At 37.8% G+C, this 21,609-nt stretch overlaps 1 protein-coding gene across 3 annotated transcripts in view; it reads left to right on the top strand.

Annotated features, from left to right (window-relative positions):
- Positions 1-21,609, top strand: part of LOC150107214 (roundabout homolog 1-like) — a 742,051-nt gene that overhangs the window by 504,931 nt on the left and 215,511 nt on the right. For all 3 annotated transcript variants that reach the window (XM_090391071.1, XM_090391072.1, XM_090391070.1), the window contains exons 16-17: positions 5,553-5,750; positions 19,883-19,910. In XM_090391071.1, coding sequence (XP_090247197.1) covers positions 5,553-5,750; positions 19,883-19,910 — 226 coding nt within the window. The remainder of the gene's footprint in view (positions 1-5,552; positions 5,751-19,882; positions 19,911-21,609) is intronic.

Raw genomic sequence — 21,609 nt, 5'->3', positions numbered from 1 at the left:
AAATTGATTATTACCACTCCTATTATGTTGCCATTTTATCAGTACTGCCATTTTCTCTCTATTGCATGCTTATCTCTTCATTCATCCATTTTACACCTACCTCATTTGATCTTCTGACCTTTGGAATACATTTAGACATTTCTTCTACTATGTAGTCCTCGAATATCACCCAAACAGTATTTATCTTCTTTAACCCAACTCCTCATTCCATGCCTGAGCTCCAATCTGACTCCTGAGCCTTTCACAATCCTCAGCCTTGTAGTTCCACATAAAGTCTTTCCTCATAATCACTCTTTCCAACTGTTCATGATAACTTCATGATCACTCTTTCGAACTGGAAGGATATATGACACCTCATTTATAATAATATCCTCTGATGAGATGATCAAATCCAAGACCCTCAATCCTCATGTGCCTTTTGTTACATAATGCCTGAAGTAGTTGTCCCTTAAAACTCACTAATTTTCTTGAGTTGCTATCTCGTTATCCCATTCTATATTGGCATAATTAAAATCATTCATAATGATCATCCTTCTCCCATTTCCTTGGTTAATTTGCTTATACATTTCCTAGTCATTACCCTCCACATTACCAGGTCTATAGTAAAATCTCACACCATACTGACTCAAAACCATTACCACTATTTCCTCCTTGTATCTGTACCTTGTATGGACATAACCTTTTTTTCTATCATCACTAGCACTCTGCCTCCCTTTTTACCTTTTCTGTCTTCACGAAATACATCATACCCTGCCATCTCTATTCCTGTCAGGACGTCATTCTCATCCAACCATGTCTCACTTATTCCAACAATTTTTGGCAAACAAACACAATCAATGCAATCATTTAATTTCTCCACTTTCTGTTACTTCTTGAATTCGTATACAAACATAACAGTTCGTTCTTGGATCTGTAACAACTTTCCCTGATACTACATATTAGATGTGACTTCTCCATACCTTCCTTGAGCCATTTCTTTTTCTTCTTTCTTATCCCTTCTTCCAATCTATTTTCCCTACATCCCAGGTCATTTCCCTTCCATTTTTGTCTACACATGCACTCACATCTTATTCGAACATCAACATTTCTCACACTGTGCTCCCTCTCCACATTGAGTCTCTCCATTTTCCTGTTTGTCTTGCACACTTGTTCTCTCATTCTCTACACTCTGCTATCCACATCTTCATTCATAAGCATCCCTTCAATCTCTCTTTCCTTACTCTCCTGCTCATACATTGGTAACACACTGACTACCTTTCTTATCATACTATTATCTTTTATCCTTCTCAACAACCTCCTGATATCCAATCTTACATTCTCCTTGTTCCCAGTCAAGTGAGTTATTCCTACTACTACTACCACCAACTCCTTTGCTTGCTTTGTCCTCATATCCAGCACCTCGCTCACTATTTATTTTACCCTCAGGAAAACAAACTTTGTTTATCTTCCTGTTTGCCATACTTCTAATAATCAAATCACCATACAGCACCACTCGTGGGTCTTTTGTTACTAATTTCATACCGACATCATTTATTTTCATCTTCTCCAATTTTCCATAGGCATCTGCAATTCTGTTTATTTTACTACACATTCATCTCATCTTCACCAACTCTGCTTTCAAATCTTATGTTCTATTTTTTTGCTATCATTATAATAGTTCACATTGTTCACAAATGTCCAAATCAATGACACAGTTCTTCTTTTACAGAACAAATTTCCACCCTATATTATAGCTCTCTTTGCCAGTGTATTAAATTCTGGTTACTTCGTGTTTGCAAAATAATTTTTATCTACAAAAAGAAGGTATAGCCAACCATAGGCTCATCACTATTCCCCCCCTCTCCCCCCACACACACCCATTGCTTTCTTTTATATGAAAGCTTTTGAGCAGTGTGCTGTAGATCTCTTTACTTTAAATATAGTTTGTCTTAGATACTTTGTGATGTTTTCTTTATCTAGCCACATAGCTGCCAAACTTTAAGCACTTTCCTCAGCCACCTGAACGAACAACACATACAATTTACAAAATTGAAAATAAAAATTAATTTCCTTTCCTGAATACTCTTGTCACACATCTTACATCAGGCAGTCTGTCCTCCACTGTCCACCAAAAGCCCACACATACAGTCCAATATTACATGCTAACTCTTACCACCATCCTTCACAAAAAAATCATTAATATCCTCAAAAAACAAAACTATAAACAATTTGCTCTAATGAGCACACTCTTAAGCAAGAATTACAGATCATTAGCAATACATTTATAAACCATGGCTATATTCTTCTTAAAACTACACTTTAAAATGCAGATAATATAGAATAAGTAAAACCATAGCTTTTCCCATACATTAAAGGGTTATCAGATAAAAAAAAAAGAAAGAAAGAAAGAATGCTACACCATTACAACCTTAATGCTACTTTTAAAGTGCCTGAAATATTAATAAGATATATTCAGTTCCTCCAAGGAGCCTCCTCCCACACCCCATAGTCCATCCTCAGGTATACTGAATCCATTATATCTGCAACCTACCTTATATTGATGAAACTGGATGCACAATCCCAATCCATAAAAAAAAAAATAATAACACAAATGACACATAAAATTTAGCAATTTTGGTAAATCAGGGCTCTCAGATCATGCTCTTAACACCCTACACCAAACTGATTGGAAAAATACCTGTTCCTTACATTATAAAAAACCTGGTATGAATGCCAATTTAAGGAACTGTGACATTTTGATCAATCAGCCTAATCTAAACAATAATGATGGCATAAAAATCCCAAGAATATGAATGGCACACATAACTTCTTTTTAAATTCTGCAGCAGACCCTCACTTTAGGATTCTAAGCTATAATTTCAGTGGTTATTGCATGCATTGGCCACCATCAGTACTGATTTTGTTCTTATATATCTGTGACCCTGTTTGTTTCCCTATTTATCTTGTATGCTTGTTTTCTCTCATTCTCAACACTCATGCTACCCACTTCTTCACTCATACACAACACTTCAATTTCTCCTTCCTTCCTCTCCCAGTCTAATCAGATTCATTCTCTGTACTCATTACTCTCCCTTCCATAATAAGTAGTTGCAAATGAGAAAATATTATACATGTTTGCAAGGCTGCCAGCACATGTGCTGAACGCTCTACAGAACAGTGTACCCATGTGTGTGTTGTGTGTGCTTTTGTTGTAATTTTTAGAGGTGCTGGTGGTATTTCAGTGTAAAATCAAAGATATTATAGTGTCACATTGCAGCATATTGAGATGTGTTCCATTCATGAATAAGTATATACAAGTTCTATCAGAAACCTACGTTAATGGTGAATAACTTGCAGATCATAAAGATTGCAGCTTTGCTTGCTTATATCATACTTGACAAGAAATTATATTCTTGTTTTAATCCTATACCAAAGTGTAAGAGCATCAGTGTAACTTTACGACTCATCCAAAGTATTTAATTGGGTATAGGATTAAAACAAGAGGATAATTTCTTGTCAAGTAAAGTATAATATACATTGTAACCAAGTGAAAAAACTTTCCACAACTAACTTTATTTTCTTGAATGCTCTCCTTGTCTTTACAGGTGAACCCTGTAACACAACATATAGAGAATAATTTTAGAGAAAACATCCAGTTTTCCAATGATTCTAATCAGGTAACAGTAGCTAGGAAAAATGATTTAGAGATCCTGCAGTATGATTTAATTACATTAGCAGTGTGAGCAAAAGATAATGTCTATTATTTTAACATGATAAAGTCTGAAGTCATGAGCTTTGGAATGAAAATAATACATATTCTGTTACATTGATGAAGCCAAATTGTAGGCAGTTGATGAAAATATGGTTTTGAGGATAATGGTTGACAGGGAGTTGAAGTTCAGAGGACATATTGTAAAAGTGGACAGAATAACTCAAAGGATTATTTGAATGTTGAAGACCACATTGACAAGCAGAAATAAGGATTTTTCCCTTTTTATAAGACTAAAGATATGGCTGCATCTTAACTACTGTGCGCAGGTTTGGTCACTGGTTTTTTTGCGTATGTGCAGATTATGTATCTAGAGGTAAATCACAAAGATGGTGACTGGTTGGAATATTCCCTGTAATGATAGATTGAAGGTGTGTGGGGTGCAAAGGTTGGTTGATAAGTGGGAAAAAAGAAAGGATATGATAGAAATATATTCATTACTAAAGGAGTTTTATAAAATTGATATATAAGAAAATTTTCGATACATGAAAAAAGGAGAGAACAATGTGTTGCCCTTAGAGATTGTGTAGCAGTGTAGTTTGTGAAGGTGTGAATACTAGAAATTTTGCTTTGAAAACACTTAGTAAGTCGAATGAGTTGGCAGAAGTAGTTGTGAGTGTTGAAAGTTTTTTTTTCACTTGGTTAGACTATAATAAATTTAGTTTAATCCTTTATCCAAGTGTGGATAAAGATATTTTCAAGACTGGGGTAAGGTAGTGCAACTCGTAGCAAAGGTGGGCCAAGCTAACATCACTCCTATCTCAGTATCTCCTATAATGCAAAACACATCTCCTTGCAGATATGTATAATGTTATGCATTAAGGGAAGGGCCACTACCCAGACTAACTTCGACCTTTATTGAGGTCTCTTCAGTGGGAGCCAGACCCAGAAGTGGGGATACCAGGCAGAAGAAATGGCGAGGTCATCTTTACCTATAGGAGTTGCCAAAAGCTGTGCCACCTTTTTATTAAATTACTCTGGATTTAGAGAAAGATGTTGAAAGTTTATCTTTCACTTGGTTAGACTATAATAAATTTAGTTTAATCCTTTATCCAAGTGTGAGCAAATAAAGTTTGTGCAGATTATGTTTCAGTAGTACAACACCCGGCAACTCGTAGCAAAGTAGCACACCTTTTGGCAACTCCTATAGGTAAAGATGACCTGCCATTGCTTCTGCCTGGTATCTTCACCTCAGGGCCTGGCTCCCACTGAAGAGACCTCAATAAAGGTCGAAACTAGTCTGGGTAGTGGCCCTTCCCTTAATGCATAACATTATACATATCCGCAAGAAGATGTTTTGCATTATGGGAGATACTGAGATAGGAGTGATGTTAGCTTGGTCCACCTTTGCTACGAGTTGCCCGGTGTTGTACTACCTTACCCCAGTCCTGAAGATATTTTCAGGTGCAAACTTTGTTTGCTCACACTTGGATAAAGGATTAAACTAAATTTATTATAGTTGTGAGTGCTTTGTCAGCGAATGCGTTTTAGGATTGGTATGATAGATATTGTGTAAATAGCAGCATGGACTATCAAGACTCTAAGTAGATGCCTTTATATAATATTAATAACAATATAATTATCACAGATATTCTTGATGAAGTTCATTGTTCTGTTATGGTATTCGGTGCTTGTGTATGCACACCTTTTATATTTCATTTCGTTCTGAAACATAAAATATATATTAGCATTTAAATCATGCGAGAACATTACTAAACATAATGGTATGTTATAGCACAATTATACTTAAACACAAAAGTATTTTAATTATTAATAAATACAGAAAATTAATTCTTTATTTTAGATCCTAGTCTTTTGCACAATCATTTTGCGAATGGTCCTTCAGCTACGTCTGTGTCAAACTTTCATGATATGGTCCGTCAACCATGGTTTATTGCTCTTATTGGTGGACTTCTTTGCCTATTGTTGTCCATATTTTTCATTGCCTTATTCTTAAGGAGAAGGCTTGCATGGAAGAAAGCTTTAGGAGCTCATCTCACTGGTAAGTACCCATTTCTCATTTAAAAGAAAAATATACATTTTCTTATTATAATATACTTGCAGGTGATAAGTACCTATTTCTGGGTCAACAGGAAAATATACATACATATCTTATTATAATAAATCTGGATGTAATGATAATCTACACTGCTATCACATTATTTGGTAGTAGAGATTAAGTCTAGTTCTATTTACCCAAAAAGCACTGGTGGTGATAAACTTTCCCGTTGAATGTAATTCATACACATGCTATCATTATTATTATTATTATTATTATTATTATTATTATTATTATTATTTTAAGACCAGACATCTCTGGATTCAAAAGACTCATTGCATGAAGTCCACACTCTCTCATGCAAAACAATCATCAAACTGTGTTTTAAACTCATTCAAGCAATTCATTTCACTCATTGACCACTCTAAATGCAACCTCCCTTGCTCATGCCTTTTTTTTTATACATCTTCCAGGGATCATCTCATTTGCTATCCTTGTCTCCTTCTGCTCTATGAAAAATCTCCTCCACATTAATCTGGTAACAATCCACCCTCTCCAACAAACATCATCTTATATGTCTCAGTCATATTCCTCTCCTCTTTCTATTTACAAGCTCTGCAAGTTGCATTACTTCAAGCTGTCCTGATTTCCCAAATTCCATAGACCTGACACTGACTTAAGAAACCTTCTCTGGATGCTCTCCAATACTTCCTCAGCCCATTGAAAAACCAGACAACTATTCCATCACTCCCAGATTTTGCATCTATTCCTCCACCTTCAAAATTTGCCTATTGATTCTATACTCTGCATCCTAACCTTGCCTATCAAACTTTAAGATCTTGCAACACAGTGGTCTGTTTTGGCATACCACTCCTCCATAGACAAACTGCTGATACCTATCTTACAACCCAATCAGCTGTCCAAATCAGTAGTCTGTTATTCATTCCCATCTGCTTCAGTTCACTTACCAGCTTGTCATATTGCATTCTATCACAAGCATTTGAAAAATCCGAGTATACCAGTATATATGAATCTCCCTTATCCAGTGAATTTGTCACTTTGTAGTAATACTAAAGTATATTGCTGAAACATGACCTACTGTAACAAATCCATGCTGACCGTCATAGAAAATATTGCTTTATCAACCCAATTCTGAATCCTAGTCCTCACCAACTCCTCTAACACATTAACAACTACTCCAGATGCACAGATTGAATTAGAATTTATAGTATGTCATATCTCTCCTTTTCTGAAGTGGAACAGTTTTTCCCACTTTCCACTTCTTTGGGACATACTCATTTGCAAGATGCATGTTTAACAGGTATACCAATAGTGCCTTAATTCCTTAGAGTATTTCTTCCACCTTATAAAGATCAAGTTTACTTATAATAAATTTAGTTTAATCCTTTATATAAGTGTAAGCAAACAAAATTTGCACCTGAAAATATCTTCAGAACTGAGGTAAGGTGGTGCAACTCCGAGCAAAGGTGGACCAAGCTCTCATCACTCCTTGTCTCAGTATCTCCCATAATGAAAACACATCTCCTTGTGGACATGTATACTGATATGCATTAAGGAAAGAGCCATTACAAGACTGGTTTCGACCTTTATTGAGGTCTCGTCAGTGGGAGACACACCCAAACATGGAGGTACTAAGGCAGAAGCAATAGAAGAGGTCATATTTACCTATACAAGTTGCCAGCAGGTGTTACCACCTTATTATTGAATTACTCTGGATTTAGAGAAAGATGTTGGAAGTTTATTTTGCACTTTTTTAGACTATAATAAATTTAGTTTAATCCTTTATCACTGTATAGATAACTTGTATAGGTAAATATGACCTCTCCTATTGCTTCTGCCTTAGTATCTCCATGTTTGGGCGGGTCTGCCTCCCACTGATGAGACCTCAATGAAGGTTGAAACCAGTCTGGGTAGTGGTCCTTCACTTAATGCATAGCAATATACATGTCTGCAAGGAGATGTGCGTTGTATTATGGGAGATACTGAGACAAGGAGTGATGAGAGCTGGTACACCTTTGCTCGGAGTTGCCTGATGTTGCACCACCTTACCTCAGTCCTGAAGATATTTTCAGGCGCAAACTTCGTTTGCTTACACTTGGATAAAGGATTAAACTAAATTTATTATAGTCTAATCAAGTTTACTTAATTTTCATATGCCTCCTACTCATTCTCCACCTTACCCTTTACACTCCAGCTTCTCATGACATCTTCATTATTATTATTATTATTATTCAGGCCTCCAAGGAGTCAAAAGACTCATCGAGGGAGGTCCTTCCTAAGACATAAAGTCTGTCAAGACTCATCGCGGGGAGGTCCCTCCCCTGAGAAACACAAAGTCTATCATACCACTCTTTAAACTCACTGACCGTTCTCGCTCCCACCACTCCATCAGGCAATGCATTCCACGGCTCAACCACCCTCCACACAAAGAAACCACTCCTTACCCTCTTGCTCACAGTTTCCTTTCGTAACTTCCAGGGATGGCCTCTTGTCATCACTCCCTCCCGCTGTTCAACCAAGCGAAAGAACTCCCCAGTGTCAACCCTGTAACCACCTCTCAACAGTTTAAAAGTCTCAATCATATCACCTCTCCTTCTTCTATCCACCAAACTCTGCAGTGCAATTCTCTCAGCCGATCCTCATAACTATCCTTGTACAGTCCTGAAACCATCTTTGTCATCCGTCTTTGTATCCTTTCCACAGTTAATTTATCCCCTTCAAATCCTGGGGACCAAATCTGAGAACAATAGTCAAAGTGTGGTCTGATCAGAGACTTATACAACGGAATGATAACCCTCTTATCTCTACAGGTCAGTGTCCTTCTCATAATAGCAGCAATCCTCTGTGTTACCTTCACCACCTTTGCAATATGTCCCCTAAACTTCCGGTTTCTATCAATCATCAACCCCAGATCTCTTGTCTCCCCTACTTCTTCCAGTATAAATCCTCCCATAGAGTATGCAGCATCCCATCGATGTTTCCCAAACCTCAAGACCTTACATTTTACTGAATTAAACTGTCACCCCCATTCATTTGCCCATCTGTCTAGCTTATTCAAATCCTCTTGCAGGGCTACCACATCTGCACTATTACTAATAATCCTTCCCAGCTTCGCATCATCCGCAAACAAATGAATATCCCCCTGCAATCCACTGGCTATGTCATTGATATAAAGGTTAAACAATATAGGTCCTAGTGCTGAGCCCTGTGGGACCCCACTTGTAACCCTCTGCCTCCTGGAAACTGCTCCATCATACACAACTCTCTGATACCTATCAGACAGCCAATCCTGAATCCAGTTGACCAATCTGACATCCAGACCCATGTGCTGCAACTTAAATATCAGCTTACCATGTGGCACCCTGTCAAATGCCCTCGCCAAGTCTAAGAAAATTGCAGTATATGCCTTTCCCTCATATAATGTTCTTGAAACTTTATTATAAAAGGCTAGCATATTGCTAAAACAAGAGCGTCCTTTCACAAATCCATGTTGATTCTCACAGATAACATTACCCTCATCTGCCCAATGCTGTATACGGTCCCTCACTACTTTCTCTAAGATCTTAACAACTACTGATGACACACAGACTGACCTATAATTAGACACTTCCAGTCTGTTACCACCCTTATGCAATGGCACTATCTTACCTTCCTTCCACTCCCTGGGCACCTTTGCCAAAGCCAGACTTTCATTGAAAAGCCACGTTAAAGGCGCTGTCAATTCCCTAGCACATTCTCTCAAAACTCGTGGTGAAATACCATTCAGTCCCACAGCTTTACTGACATCCAGAGTACTCAGTATCTGAAACACACTCTCCTCCTGTACCTCCAGACCTCGAACCAGTCCTATCCCTCTAGCATTAAAAGTGACTCCTCTAGGATGAAATACTCCAATAAAGTGTTCATTTAACAATTCCGCTATGTCCTCTGTATCAATCACTCTATTCCCATTTTTATCCCACAATATCATTCTTCCACAGTCATTTCTCCTCCTACTGGCCACATAGCTAAAAAATTCCCTAGGATTTTCTTTGGATCTTAGGGCCAATCTCCTCTCATATTCCAGTTTCCCTTTCCTTACCAAACTAGTCACTCTTCTGGCCTGTATCTTATATTCCTCATGCATCTCTTCACCTATCTCCTTATATCTCTTCCATAGCCTCTTTTTCGCATGCAATTCCTATTTAATATTGTTTGTCATCCACTTTACTCCAAATTGCGTTCTCTTCTTCACTCGTGGTATACAACTTACCATTGCTGATAACAAATATTCTTTCACAATTTCCCACGCACTAGTGATATCCCGGCCTTCCAATTCCTGCCTCCATGAAACTTCCCGAAGTTGACGTCTAAGACTATTATAATCACCTGCCTTATAATTCTACATAAGTTCCCGTCTCTTTGATACTCCTGCATGTCTATTCATTTTCCAAGTCAACACCATATGGTCACTCTCTCCAACTGGTGGGAGAGACATCAACTCAGTTATTATCAACTCTTCTGATGCTATAACCAAATCCAAAACTCTTGAACCTCTTGTTCCCTCTGTTACATTTGTGTGCCTAAGACATTTGTCCCTCAAGAATTCTAGAAATTCCATTGCCCTATTGCTACATGCATCTTCCTCTCTCCAATTTATACTACTGAAGTTAAAATCTCCCATAACAATCATTCTTCTTGCACTTGCCAAACTTAGCTGTCTAAACATCTCCTGGTCCCCATCCTCTGTGCTCCTGGGTCTGTAGCAACACCCCACTAAATATCCTGTCTTGCCTACCTCTACCTCACACCATACGCTCTCAAAATCATTTGTCTCACTTCCTTCCAAATTCTCCACTCTTAGAGGACATAGGTCATCACTTATCATAAGCAGTATACCCCACCACCACGCTTTCCCCTCCTATCCTGACGAAAAATGCTATACCCAGCGACTTCTATTCCTGTTGTTATATCCCCTTCTGTCAACCACGTCTCAGTGATCGCAATAATTTTTGGCTAGGCTGATGCTATCTGCGCCACCAATTCCTCTCCCTTATTCCGGATACTCCTGGTATTAGTATAAAGCATATAAATGCCATTGTTTTTATACCCAGCATTATCCCTTCTAGACTCCACTGGGCTCAGTGTTACCTGACATTGTCTCCCTTCTCCCAAGTATCCATTCCCACAAGAGGCCACCCCTGCTATCATCCTTCCTGGGACACACTGACTCATTCAGAACAGAAATCTCTCCAGATGCCTACGTCCTTCCTCATTCAAATGTAAACGGTCTCTCGCATACAATTCCTCTCTTTCCTCAAACGCACTCCAAGCATCCACATATACCAGTCCTCTCTTGTCACACATTCTCGCTATTATGCCATTCAATATCACCGCTCTTCTGCTCAGCTCATCATTATCATACCTAGGCAACACGCACACTATTTTTCCTCTCTCTGTCTTCTTCCGTACAGTCTCAAGCAAAAATCTCATATCTCTCGCTGCCCGACTTACATTGCCACTCAAGTCATTCGTTCCTACCATCGCAATCATCTCATCCACCCTTTCACCTCTCTTTATTGCCATAGCCACCCTTTCTATTGTTCCTCCTGGCAAACACTCCTCACGCATCCTATCTTGAAAACCACGGATCATTGAGTCGCCATACATTATACCTCTTACCATTCCCTCGCTCCTATTGTTTCCATTCTCTCCTCTTCTTTCATTCCCATACCTCTCTCTTCTACTGTTTCCATTCTCTCCTCTTCTAGCACCCCCATACATCTCTCTCATTCCCTCTCTCCTACTGTTTCCATTTTCTCCACTTCTAGTACTTCCATATCCCTCTCTCATTCTGTCTCTCCTACTATTGTTTCCATTCTCTCGTCTTCTAGCATTCCCATACCTCTCTCTCATTCCATCTCTCCTACCGTTTCCATTTTCTCCTCTTCTAGCACTTCCATATCTTTCTCTCATTCCATCTCTCCCCTACTGTTTCCATCCTCTCGTCTGCTAGCATTACCATACCTCTTTCTCATTTCCTCTCTTCTACTGTTTCCATTCTCTCCTATTCTAGCACCCCCATACCTCTCACTCATACTCCCTAAATTCTCTCTCTCTCCTACTCTGATTCGCCTTGCATTTATCTCTTCCATTTTCCTAATCTTCTCTTTCATACTTCTGCTCTCATTCACAAGACATTCCGCCTCCCCTTTCAACTCATCTATCTCCCTCTGCAGGTCAGTCACTCTTAATCTAAATTCACTCTCCCAAACAAAACCATCTCCTAAACTTTCACAGTCACTCACACCTTCCACACTATCAACTATTATTTTCTCATTCTCTCCTATCACACTACTTGTCTTCCTACATTCATTCCTTGTTCCTGGAGCAACAAAGTCGGATATCGATATATCTAATGTACTTATTTCCTCCAACTGCCTACATTTTGCGCACATACGCTCTCCACTCTCTTTAACAAGCCACATATGTAATTCCCGAGACACATACATGCCGCAAGTACTGCATGCCACAAAGTGCCTTATGATATTGCTAATAATTGAGTTCTTAAATGGCGGAGGACTTGGCGTTACGCCACTTGCGACTGCTGCTGAATCCTCCATCATTCCTTACTGCCGAGTAGCGTAATCTTTAATAATTATTCAATTAATAAATAAGAGGGAAAAAAAGTACAAACATCAGAACATTTAAGTACTAAATATAATTAAATAAAATGAAATATAACTAAATACGGTAACTTAGCTTCGTTTTGTCTTCCACCGTTACGCGTTCAATTCCGACGGTACCAAAATATATTACATCGCGACAGCAACTAACTTCCAAAAAACAACCACTGAAGTACACTCGTATTCAGAGAAACAATTTAGCACTCAAAAACGTAGAAAAACGGAGAAAAAAGCGGACTATTCACCGATTAAAAATAACTTTCTTCTGCACAGCTCAAATTCACCGCAACGTGCTACGGCGACGCTAACGCCACTCCATCTTCATGATGCTGAAATACCTGATAAACTGTTCATTGAATACTTTTAACTATATCCTTTGTATCAGCTACTGATCTACCATTGTCATCAACTAATACCATACTCCCATAGTCTGTCTTTCTTCTACTTGCCCCACATTGAAAGAACTCACTGGGATTTTTCTCGTTTCTGCTGCACTTTTGCTATCTTTACTAAACAAAGTAATCTTTCTAGCCTTCTCTTTATACTCTTCATGCAACTGATTATTACCAATATTCATCTCATGTTGCCTCCACATTGCTTTCTTCTTACATATTTCATGCTTGGCATCTTCATTCATCTATTTTACTCCTACCTTACTTAGCCTTTTCATCTTTGGAACACATTCAGACATTGCAGCTATTAAATAGTTCTTGATCAATGACCAAGTAGCATCTGTCTCTTTTCCACTTAGATCCTCTTTCCATGCTATAGCTCCCAGTTGTTTCCTAAGATTTTCATGGTCACAATCTTGTAGTTCCACATATATCTCCTGTTCACAGAAGTTCTTATATGACTGGCTAAAATGAGGTGATCATTTTGTGGTCACTCTCACTAACTGGGTGAAGATTAGACATTCATTTATAATCATATCATCCTATTATATAATTGGATCTGACTCAATCATTGTATGCCCTCCATTACATATTGCCTAAGATTGTTGGCTCTTAAAAACTCAAGAAATGCATTGTCCTTATTCTTTGATGCTATCTCTTCATTCCAGTATTGCCATAAATTTAGATCACTGTAATGATCACCCTTCGTTTGCTCACTAAGGCAAGTTGCTAATACATTTCTTTGTCTCCCCACATTCCCTGGCTTGGAGCAGCATCCAACCAAGTATCTTATCCTGTTAACCTCTCCCTGTTATTATACTGCTTCAGAACCATTGCCTCTATTTTCCCTTGTATATCAACCTTGTGTAGACATAATTCCCCCATTATGAACTGAGCCAGGCAGATTGTAGTTTTAACTATAAGAAAAAGCAAGGAGATAAATTGTTATGTTTATACATAATGCCAGAATCATTAGAAACAATGCAGTTGAGTTTGTTGCTTTGGTGAACACATTGTGGTCTAAAATTGTTTTAATGAGTGAAACATGGCTCTTGGAGTCGGATGTCACAACTGGAATTGAGTGCAAAGGATATAGTATTTTTAGGAATGACAGAATAGATTGGAGAGGAGGGGAGTACTACTAATGATATCAGATGACTTGAGTCCAGTTAGGATAGAAACATGTGAAATCAGTAATGGTAATGATGTCTCTTGTGTAACGCTGAGTTTGAGGCTATATTGGTGTGAAGTGGGGGCTGATAGAGTGGAAGATTGTTACCAGTCTAGAAGTTCGAGTGCTGGAAATGAAGAAATGCACTGCCAAATTACCTTGATGAGTACTAAATGAATAATTATTATGGGTGACTCAACAAATATTGATTGGGTAGCTGTGAAAACTCAAGATAAATATCATGGAGAATTTATTAAGCTTTGCATGACACCTTTCTCTAGCAGCATGTGAAAGAAGCAACTCAAGGACAAAGACTGTTAAATTTGATATCTTCAGGTGTCACAGTTAAGGATGTGACTATTTAGCCAGCTATAGGGATATTCCATTCAGGACAGGTTATATGCTGAACTGTAAATCCCAAAATTATGACAAACTCAGAAGAATACCATCTTTGGTTTCATGGTATCATTTGTTGAATGGGAAGGATATCAGCAGTGCATGTGAAGCTTTGAAAACATGCTTAAAAAGAGATTCATAAGAAGAAGATGATGCAGAAGTAATATCATGAGAAGAAGAGTGAGAGGAGTTATGAAATATATATACAAAACTTAGGCCAGAAAACTTGTGAGTATTGTGCAGTAAGCTAGGTTGGAGTATGAAAAGAAATTGGCTGTGCAGGCTAAAGGCAACCCAAAAGAATTTTATCATTATGCTGCAAATCAAAGAAAGAATGAATGTGAAAAAATAACTTTACTGATTGCAGATGGTACCCTATCATCAGAACCAGATGAGGCGGTTCAAATAACACGTGCTCGTTTAACCAAGATCTATCAACCTGTTGTTTCATCTAATGTAGTGGTAGCACACAGTGCTACCAGTACATTAGATGAAGAGATAGAGATGCATGAGAAGAAGGTTCTAGAACTACTGTTGCATAACATGGATAAGAATTTTGCAGTTGGGACAAATGGGATATAACACACATCTACTAAAGGAATGTTTAGCCAAACTGGCTAGGCTCTTGACATGTTTGCATAATTTGAGTCTTAAATGAGGAAAGATCCTGCAGGAATGGAAAGAATGTATAATAATCCCATTGCACAAGGGTAGTGCAAAGAGGAATGTGTCTAACTGCTGATCTGTCGGTATCTTTGGAGTAATTGTAAAGATTTTAGAGAAGAGAAGTTGGTAAGAACTCGCATACAGAAATGATCAAACAAACAAGATATACTTTGTTAAAGGGAGTCATGGCTGAGCAATTTGTTCATATTTTATAATAATATTACAGCAAAGTTGGATAACAGGAATGCATACACTATGAAACTGTTCATTCATTCATTCATTCATTTCATATGGTGATTCAGCGGCCATGAGCCCCTTTTATGGGAAGGTATGGCACCACCTCAATCCCCCCTATTTTTATCTGGGCTCGGGACTGGCATAGCTGACAATTAAGACCTATGGCTGGAGGGATTGTCTTAAGTATTCTTGACTGTATCCATGTGTGTTAACAGGAACAGTTTGCCTGCTTGCAGGATGAAAAACCCCAGATAAACTGGGGGGAAAACCCTGCTGTCCATGCCCAAGACTGGCTATGGCTGTGGAAGATCCTTAAGGAAGAGCTTCTCACATCATCGATGGGAATCGAACCTAGGACACTCCTTCCCCAGGCATATTTGTGAAGTGCATAGCCACTAGGCTAACCGTGCGGACATAAAACTGTTGAACTTTGCTAAGGCATTTGATAGGATACCACATAAAAGGTCAAACACAGGTCAGTAGTTAGACACATTCCTCTTTGCACTACCCTTGTGCAATCGGATTTTTATACATTCTTTTCATTCCTGCAGGATCTTTCCTCATTTAAGACTCAAATTATGCAAACATGTCAAGAGCCTAGCCAGTTTGACTAAACATTCCTTTAGTAAATGTGTGCTGTTATCCCATTTGTCCCAACTGCAAAATTCTTTTCCATGTTATGCAACAGCTCTAGAACCTTCTTCTCACACACCTCTAACTCTTCTTCTAATGTACTGGTAGCATTGTGTGCTACCTCTACATTAGATGAAACAACAGGTTTATAGATCTTGTGAAATGAGCACTTGCTATTTGAACTACTTCATCTGGTTCTGCTATTAGGGTGACATCTGCAGGCAGTAAAGTTATTTTTTCACATTCATTCTTTCTTTGACTTGCAGCATAATGATAAAATTCTTTTGGGTTGCCTTTAGCCTGCACAGCCAATTTCTTTTCATACTCCAACTTAGCTTTCCTTAGTACTTAATTTTCATTGATTGGTAAGGGTGCTGATCTGTTTAAGAGCTATCTTACTTCATTGCTTTTCTTTTCTTTCTTTTTTTAATGCAAATCATTATCCATAGTAAGTTGGAGTACACATACAATTTTCAACCTTCCATTCGTGGAATTCACATAAATTAAATAAATAAATACAGGCGGTCCCTGACTTATGTAAGGGATACATGCTGCAAATTGTATGTAAGTCAGATTTAACTCCGTCATCTGTTAATCAGAATTTATTGCATACATACTCGTAGTATGAATATGCAGTAGTGCATTAACATGTTTGAAATGTTATTTCTGTTATTCATTCACAGGATGCACATATAGGGGAAATGTTTCAGCACTTGGCTAGAGGGACCAGAACAAGGGGTCATCCCTGGAAGATGAATAAATGCGTGGTGTAAAGACTAGATTAGATTTTTTTTTCATCAAAATTTTAACTGGAGAGTTGTAAATGAATGGAATGAGTTGCCAGATTCAGTTGTGAGTGCTTTGTCTATCAATGAGTTCAAGTATGATAGATTGTGTGGATAGATTGAGTCTCCTGCAATCAGTCTTTGTTCTCCATGGAGGTGTCCATATAATAATAATAATAATAATGTTCCTTAAACTCCTTATTCACTATTATTTTCTGGTCTCTGGCTTTGTTACTTTCTTGCAATGCTTTTTCATCAGCATAATGCTGGCCTGGTTGACCAAGTGGTCAGCATATCCACTCTCCATCCAAAAGGCTGCGAGTTTGAATCCCTCCTTGGGCATGGATATTTGTGATTGTCCGTGAAAGTACTAGTGGTGGTAGTCGGCGATAGATGGCGTTGGTGGTAGATGATGAAAGTTGGTGGAGTAGTGAGATGAGGAGTTGTAGAGTAGATGCCCTCCCTCGATGAGTCTTTGGACTCCCTGGAGGTGTGATGTAATAATAATAATAATAATAATAATAATCACTTGTAATCTCTTAATTCTAAAATGCGTAACTTTACACCTTGTAGCACTGAGCTCTCATCTGTTGTCATTTGCAAGGTCACTGTGTTCAAATTCTCTTGTAACTCTCCGAGCAGTTTGATATCAGGTATGGTTTGAAGGAATATCTCCCTTCAAACCATTTCATGATATCATTAACATACAGGGATTCAAACTGGAAGCACTGTAACAAACATTGTCATATTCATTTCCTCATTCTGTTCTACCATATACTACCCTCTGATATCTGTTACATGTTCATGGATTGTAAAGCTTATTTGAATGCGAGCAGCAGTTGGCAAAAGGAAGAATGAGAAACCACAGGTAAGAGACACTAATGGTAACACATTGTGTAACACTTATGGCAAGATAAAGAAGTTGGTGAAGATGAGGCAAGAAATGGAGTATATGAGGAAGAGGAATGAAATGAGAATTGTAGATATGAATGAAACAGTAAGGAATAATGGAATTAAAGATGTCTGTGTGAAAAAGGTAATGTTGGGTGAATCAGAAAGTTCACAAGACTTGTTTTCCTGGAGGTAGAAGGAAGAGAGTGATTCCTACATTGGATATGTGTAATAAACAAGCAAAAGTTGCTAATCATAGTAGAATGAATGACTTGTTGGTGAACAAGAAAAATATGAAAATCAAGGGGTTCTTGGGGAGGGAAAAAGGATAACAGTGGGTAGGAAGTATAGTCTATGTGTTGCAGAGGTATGAAAGTAATCAGTTAAAAGGGCAACACGTGAGATATCATCCCACATGTTCACGAACATGTGAGATAAGAGAGATGGACTGCATTTAAATGGTTTTGGAGTTAAGTGGAGAGGCTGTTGCTGGAAGTAAGAGTAATGAGTACAGTGAATAGAAGATTAGAAGAAATAAGAGATGATGGGAAAGGTAGGAAAATATGTTAGGAGAGATTGAAGGAGAGCTTGTGAATGAAGAGGTGAGTAGTTTGAGTTAAGAAAATGAAAATGCAGGAGTGCAAGACAGAGGGAGCAGGGGATCAAGCTAGACAAGAAGACACTATGTGAGAAGTGTGGATGCTGTGAAGTGAATGTATGAACAGACTAGAACAAGAGGATTAAAATTGCCTGGGGTGTAAGTGGGGAGGGGAGCATATAGGTCCGAGAAGGGTTATATAATCGGTGGTGTACAGAGGAAGGAAGAGGTATGGAGGAGGAGGAGTCACATCTGAGAAACTAATTTCTGGTTCTATAATTATAATTAAAAGAAGCATATTAGCTAATTTCTGGTTCTATAATAAGTCCAAGCATTGCTTGGACTTATTATAGAACCAGAAATTAGCAAATATGTTTGTTCATGAATGCTGGAAGTATGCTGACTTGTTCCACTGATTGAATGAATTTGAAATTCAAACTGATTGAATTCATTGAATATTTGGAATAAGTGAAACATAGTTGGATGGAGATTACATTATGATAGAGATGGTGAGGAGAAAGTATGGTAATTTCTGCTGATAGGGATGAGAAGTTCACTCAAAAATATTTGGAATAAGTGAAACATAGCTGGATGGAGATGACATCATGATAGAGATGATGAGGAGAAGGTATGGTAATTTCATGATAGGGATGAGAGGGTTGATGTACAGACATGAAAGATTAGTATATGGGTAAGTTGAATCCAAGAATGATGTACATACATCAAAGAGTAGTATATGAGAGAGTTGAATCCAAAAAGGGGAATGACCAGCAGAGTGCTAGCAGGGCTCTGCACTTGGGCTACTTTTGCTAATTAATTTGCGCATTGATATGCAAAATGATTTAATGGGTAATATCCACCTGTATGCTAATGGTGCAAAACTAGCTAGAGCAATAATTAATAAAGATGATGTGTAGATCCTATAGGATGATTTTAAATATATGCTGGCAAAGGATTATGGTTGCCACTTTAATGTGGCAAAATGTAAAATTATATACTTTGTGATGAAAAGATTATAAACTGTATACTACATTAACAACACAACTAGATTGCAGTGACAGTTGACAGGACTATGGATTTGGTGACTGTGAATAGGGAGTTTAAAGTTTAGATGATATATTGCAGAAGCAGCCAAAATAGCTCCTCAGATTATCTTGATGAAAAAATATAGTGCCCAGCATAGATAATGCCGTTATTATAAATCTTAGGCTTCCCATGTAACAACCATGGTTTTACTAGTGCCCATAAAGGGCAGTCTTCCTAATTAGGACTCTAAACATTTCAATTCTGTTCAGTTCAATTTTTTTCAATTCCATTTTATTTTGTGTTGCTTATGTGCACTTTATAATTTATATTGTACCTATGAAGATGTCTCTGTGATGATGACAAAATATTGAAGTTATTAATCTATGTTTAATTCATTCTTTGTGTTGTTTTCATTCCTTTAAATCATTGGCATGATTTTTAACCAGAAAAAGCTTAAATACCCACTTCTTTTTTCCCCCCTATATATTTGTAAGTAAACAGAAGGATCATGCAATTCTCTATACTAAATTCATTTATGAAATACCAAATATAATAAATTTAATATCATTTTCATTTATTTGCAAATCTTGAGAAGTGTGAGTAAAAGTTTAAAGGTTTTTAATTAATTTTTATTAATATGTTAATTTCTTTTAGTGCCAATTCACAAGTCAGATGACATCAGGTAAGGAATTTATCGATATTGCTTATTATATCTATGTATGCATTTAATACCTATTATTGTTATTATTTTGGCATCTTCATCACTCTTAAAGTTCATGATAATTCACCAGTGCTTGTCATCCTTTCTTCTAGTTATGAAGTTCTGATTTTAATAACTAGCACTAACTTGTTCACTGCCTCAGAAGACCCATTATGTTTATTTTCCCCTCATCAAGCAAAAAATGTAGTCCTCATCTCCTATCCTTGCTATCCACATTCTTATTCAGTTTCCATGAGTGAACCTTTCTGTTCTCTCCTTCTCTGTGTAGAAATATTTCTCCAGTATCCCCCTTTCCTATATTGAAATATTTCTCTAGCATCTACTGTATAAAACCCTACCCCAATCAGTTTTACAACTCAGTTCTATCAAGGTAATAATTACTTGTAATGTCTGAAAGCCATCATGCACTTTACACTTAGTAACATTGAATTGACATCCATTATCCTTTGCTCTCAGCAGCCTGTTTAAATTCTTCTGCAGAATCTCAATATACATCTAATTTGCTATTATTCTTCCCATCTTGGTGTCATTAGTAGTCCATTGACTATCTGCCTTCGGTCCATCCTCAGTATAATCGACTTGTAAATTAAAAATAGTGGTTCTGACCTTGAACTTCATGGCACACCACTTGTCACATGCATTCTCCTAGATTTGGTTCCATCATATACTCTCTCTTCTTCTTCTTTTCTTCTTTGTCTATCCATGAGTGCTCTTTTATCTACATCATCAGTTTCATATCCATTTTTATTTGTTCTAGCTTATGTAACAATCTGCCAAGCATCCTGTTAAATACTATTGCAAAATCCTGCATTATTGTGAGAATAATCATTTCACTTAGGGTCAAAGCTGTATAACTGAGAGGAGACCTCCACATAGCCTTTAAAGGAATGCGGAGAACCTACCAGGGCTTCTGACCTAATGTCCAATCCTCACCTTCTTGTGGTGCACCCTATTGGGTATCTATTGGATACTGAACGAACGAGGATGGGCTGGCAATTTGGGATTTAGCCAACCAAATTGTATTCTTATTGGTTAAACCAAAATAAAAAATGATGGTACAACATGACAAAATTTCATGCCGGCTGGGGCGTCGCCTGGTTAAACAAGGCCCCCGTTGTTTTCGCCAGGGAACCAGGCCGAACAGCGAAAAGTCAGCTACTGGAACAAATCTGAAAACAAACCCCAACTCAACATCACCAGAGTTAAAGATCGGTACTATCAACGTAAGAAGCCTGAATGGCAAAGAAATGGAGCTAGCTGAGGAATTAGATAAATACCAGATCTACATAATAGGGGTGACTGAAACAAAAAAGGCCAAAACTGGTGAGATCTTTCTGAGCAATAAATACAAAATGTTATGTTCAGGCAATGACAATCAAGGAAAAGAAGGAGTAGCCATAGTATTCAACACAAAATACGAGGCTAATCTTCTTGAATGGCAGTCAGTCTCAAGTAGAGTAATGTGGGCAAATATGAGAATGGGGAACTGGACAATGAGACTTATTTGTGCCTATGGTCTCACGGAAGGTTCTACTAAGGTAGAAGTGGAGGAATTTTTTGAGGCTTTAGAAAAAGCAACTGACACAATGAAAAAGGAAAAGTTGGTCCTTGTTGGGGATCTAAATAGCAGAGTAGGAAATGATTGTGAGACATACAAAAA

Source organism: Typopeltis vanoorti, chromosome 4, assembly GCF_054136105.1.
Source record: "Typopeltis vanoorti isolate ZY-2024b chromosome 4, IOZ_Tvanoo_1.0, whole genome shotgun sequence".
Lineage (NCBI taxonomy): Eukaryota > Metazoa > Arthropoda > Arachnida > Uropygi > Thelyphonidae > Typopeltis > Typopeltis vanoorti.
This window is presented reverse-complemented; position numbering and strand designations above follow the sequence as displayed.